The 4,400-nt window shown below is 36.2% G+C and overlaps 1 protein-coding gene across 1 annotated transcript; it reads right to left on the bottom strand.

Moving 5' to 3' along the window:
• Window positions 1-484: 484 nt before the first annotated feature.
• On the bottom strand, window positions 485-3,834 carry LOC129617144 (uncharacterized). The gene has a single exon (XM_055532531.1). The coding sequence runs from the start codon at window positions 1,809-1,811 to the stop codon at window positions 546-548; it is 1,266 nt and encodes a 421-aa protein (XP_055388506.1). The 5' UTR covers window positions 1,812-3,834; the 3' UTR covers window positions 485-545.
• Between the last annotated feature and the right edge of the window lie 566 nt (window positions 3,835-4,400).

Below are 4,400 nucleotides of genomic sequence, written 5' to 3'. Positions count from 1 at the left end.
CGGATTTAGTGCCAAAAGTCACGGTAGTTAATTTATAATCACAAATAGGTTGTCTAGGTGATTCTTGCCAAACTATTCGCTGATAATCGGTGTGTTTAGGTGCAAGTTTGATTTGTCTATACATTTTTTCGAGATCGGCTGTAAAGGCAACTTTATATTTTCGAACTCGGAGCAAAAGAGTGGCTAAGTCGTCTTGGATGACTGGGCCCTTCATCATCTTGTCATTCAAGGATGAGCCGTTGGATGTGGGTCGCGACGCATCGAAAACAACTCTTAATTTTGTGGTGGAGCTACTCTCCTTGATGACATCGTGATGCGGTAAATAATTGGAAATGACCTTTTGATTTTCATTTCTCAACTCGATTGGTTCCACCTTTTGCATATGATTCATGTTGCTATACTCATTAATACACTTGATATAATCCTCTTGGAGTTGTCGATTTTTGCAAAACTGTTTTTCCATACCAAAATTGAAATTTTCCAATCTCAATTGAGTCTTCTTCAATGAATGGTAGCTCCACCTGGTATCGTCCATCTGCAGCCCTTCAATGTGTACTGCAAAAATGTTTCTCGCATGCTAGCTCCTCTTCAGTCATCATTTTATTTTCTAGTATTTCTTCAAGTTCCCAGAACCTCTTCAGAGTTTCATTTAAATCCGACTGCATGTGGAAGTTGATTATCATTATTGTTGGAACATCTTGTAGCTTTACAGTTCCGAACAGGATCCAGCCGAAAATCGTATTCTGGGCAATCGGTGCGCCAAACGGACCCTTCCTTAAACCGTCCAATATTATTTGGCCAAAAACGTCAGCACCGATGAGTACGTGTATTTTTCCCATCTTGAAGTATTCGGGGTCGGCTAAAGTTAATCCATTCAGGTGTGGCCACTCTTGCACGAAGATGTCTCGCACTGGTAACAAGTTCGTCAATTTTTTAAGCACTAAACCGGACACCTGTACTATTGTAGAGCCACTTGCACTTTCAATTATTACTCTGACCCTAGCCAATGATTGGCCAATATTTGTTTGTGATACACCGTGTATGTCAGCGACTATCCTCTCCTTCTTTAAACTTAAGCCTTGCACCAGTGACTCTGTTATAAAGGAACTTTGTGAGCCGGGATCAATCAGCGCCCTAGCTCTTTGATATCGGCCCGTAGTAGGTGAAAGAACTCTGATATATGCTGTAGCTAGGAAGACCTGTTGTCTGGAATTGACAGCCGTGCCGCATGTGTGGACGGGATGACTGCCGGGTACAAAGACTGCTGCCAAAGCGGACAACTCTGGCGCCACCGCTGCTGCTTGCTGTGAAGTATGTGCGGCGTGGTGCGCATGTACTTGTGGTGTAGTTGTAACTTGTGATGAGGTTCGCTCTCCTTCATCCTTTCGGTGTAGTAATGTATGGTGACGTTTATGACACCTGTAGCAGCTCTGCTGGCTTGGGCAAGTGGTCATCATGTGTCCAGGCTTCAAACAATTTATGCAAAGCCCCCTAGTTTTTACTGCCTCCAATCGCTTATTTTGACCCAATCTTGAAAAGGCTTTACACTTTCTTATCGTATGTGCGGCTCTACAAAACAGACATGAAGCACCATTATTCGTTGACCTAGATGTAGCAACATGAAATAAAGTGCTGCCCCTATTCCGGTTTGAGTCGTTCTGTACTTGACTTCTTGAACCTGCAAATAATTTTCTAACTGCTATGGCCTCCAATGTGCGGAACCTTGTTTCTAAAAAATTTTCAAGCTGTCGCCAACTTGGTTGCTGCTTTTCGACGCTGATGCTTTGTTCCCAAAGCTGACGCGTTTCCATTGGTAGCTTCTGGACTATTAGGTAAACTGTAATTGGATCCCAGCCTTCCACATCAATTTGTAGATTTGTGAGAGCTTGTAAGCATTCATTTGTTGTGTCCAAAAGCCTCCTTACTGCAACGGCTTATTCCTGGTGCACGATCGCTTGGCCAAGAAGCCGTTTCAATAGCGTGTTGACTAGCACCCGCTTGTTGTCGTAACGCTCCTTTAGCATGTTGAATGCAGCCATGTAGTTGTCCTCTGTTACCTGAAAAGCTCTTAGTAATTGTTCGGGCTCCCCAGTAAGATGCAACTTTAGATACTGTAACTTTTGTACTGCCGTAAGAGTTTCATTATTGTGGACCAGGGACCTAAAAAGGTCGTAAAAGGAAGGCCATTTCTGGTAACCACCATCAAATTTTGCTAGCGTTATCTTTGGCAGGTTTATCGCCATACTTGAAACCTCTTTTCTCATGCTTATGCCATGGTTCGGATCCACTTTCAAGTCCGCCTCCTTATTAGGAAACCTGTCAACCATTTCAGCATCTATGGACTTATGCCTAGTTTGGAAGAGCGTCTTTATTTCATTAAACACGCTGTGCTCGAGGTACGGGCACTTTGCGCTCTCTTCATTCCTATCTGTATAAGAGGCCACCAAAATCTGTCGATGACGCTTCTTTATCTCATAATAAAGGGTCTCTATGTCGTTCAAAACTTCCTCAAAACATCCCATTGGTTTGTTTTCTCTTTTATCCCTAGAAAAATGAGTTACTATCTCCTCTATCAGGAATTTATCCGCCAATTGCAACTTAATTAACTTGTCCATGTTAATCCCTATGTATTTAATATATTTATTTATAAGGTTCCATATACCCAGATCACTTCCGTATCAACTAGATCAAAAACAAATCAATTAAACAATTTAAACACTCAAAATAATATCTTTATTTTCAACTATATATATATATTTTTTGTCTAGTTTTATTGAAATTACAACTATTTTATTAATTAATTACAACTAGTGTCAAATAGTTCCTTTAAATATTAATTTAATTCAATCTGAATCACAAAGTTTTATTTGCAAAGTACCACGCAAGTGTTCATAAAAAAAATTTTAATATATATTTTTCTCTCCTTTTTTTTTCACTAAAACTTATTGATAATGCTTCACTATGTCCAAAAAAAAATAAAAATTTTATCCCGAAAAATTGTTCCTTTTTTCTTTTCTAAGCTCTCTATTTAAACCGCCAAAATTATTTTAGAAAGATCTAGTCAAATCCACCAGTAAAATTTGTTTCAAAAAAATTTAAACCATTTATGTAAAATATTTTCATAAAGAAAGAAATCCTTATATTCAAAATCTCCAATTACTTTGTATGCAATTTAAAAAGAAAATAATAGAAAAAATGGAACGAACTCACCATAATTTCTCTCTTCCTCCTTTCTAAGTCCAATGCTTGATTCCAATTGGCGCGACTCGCGAGACCGATACCGAAACCGCTTTTCACCTCTGCACTACAAAATAAAATTGTTCAAAGTTTTCTTTTTGTTCTACACTAAATATATTATAGTTTTTTTTTTTTCATTATTTCTTTTTTTTTGCACCACAAAGAAATTCCACCACTAGTCTCTTCAATATTTCAAACACTTTTCTAATTTCGCACCAATAGTTTGCAATTTGTTATGTGTTGTTTAGGTTGTTTCACTAAATCTGTTCTTTAATTTAAGTTTTCTTTTTTGCACACTACACTATTTTTATTCTAGTTTTTTGTCTTAAATCCAAATTTTTTGTGTTTCTTTTCATTTTTTTTTTTAATGCCACGAATTTTCAATATAATTCGTCTCGAAGGACCAAAAAATGTTAGGCGGCGATTTGGGCTAACATTTTATGCAAAAACCACCAAAACCACTAAAATTTTATTATTGCCTCTTTTCAACGCAATTATTATTTTTTCCTTTTTTTATATAGAATAATTATAAGAAAAACAACTTCACTTTTGTTTCTTTTTTGTAATTCATGTTCTAACAATTTATTAAATTTATTAACAAAATTTAATTTTCTTTTAATATGACTTTATATAAAATAAGTATATTATAATTTCAATATAAATTCAAAATGGATAAGTTCGATGCGACGGTTTTTCTAATACTGCATTCTTGGTCTGGAATTTTCCATTCTATTTATAGATCCAGAAAAATTTTATCCAAACGAGTTGTGCAACGTTGATATACCTAGCCAGTCCCACTTTTTTGGTTGATAACGTTTTCTTGTATATAAAACAGATGACGCAGTTCACTGAACTTGAAAAATAAACGCAATTTTATATACACTGCGCCGTGATTTGTTGTTGTAAACACTCTATATTATGTATATACAATATTTCCCCTTTTCATATTTTTCATTTCATTCGCTCGTTCTTTTTTATTTCACTCCACCACACTTGACAAATAGCTGATATGATTTATTTTTGATCGATTATACCATGCGGCAACACCGATCAAACTGAACGAAAGCTATTGAACGAATCTTTTTTTTGTCTGCAAATGTCAATATTTGATGTATAAAAGATAAACAAGTAAAATGTGGTGTAGAGTTTTTGTTGATTTATTT

This window comes from Condylostylus longicornis, unplaced genomic scaffold (assembly GCF_029603195.1).
Source record: "Condylostylus longicornis isolate FDR11 unplaced genomic scaffold, ASM2960319v2 ptg000422l, whole genome shotgun sequence".
Lineage (NCBI taxonomy): Eukaryota > Metazoa > Arthropoda > Insecta > Diptera > Dolichopodidae > Condylostylus > Condylostylus longicornis.
The sequence above is the reverse complement of the archived record's forward strand: the minus strand, read 5'-3'. Positions and strand labels throughout refer to the sequence as shown.

Coding starts and splice junctions, on each gene's coding strand:
- LOC129617144 (XM_055532531.1), bottom strand. CDS start 1,811: ATGGAAACGCGTCAGCTTTGGGAACAAAGCATCAGCGTCGAAAAGCAG.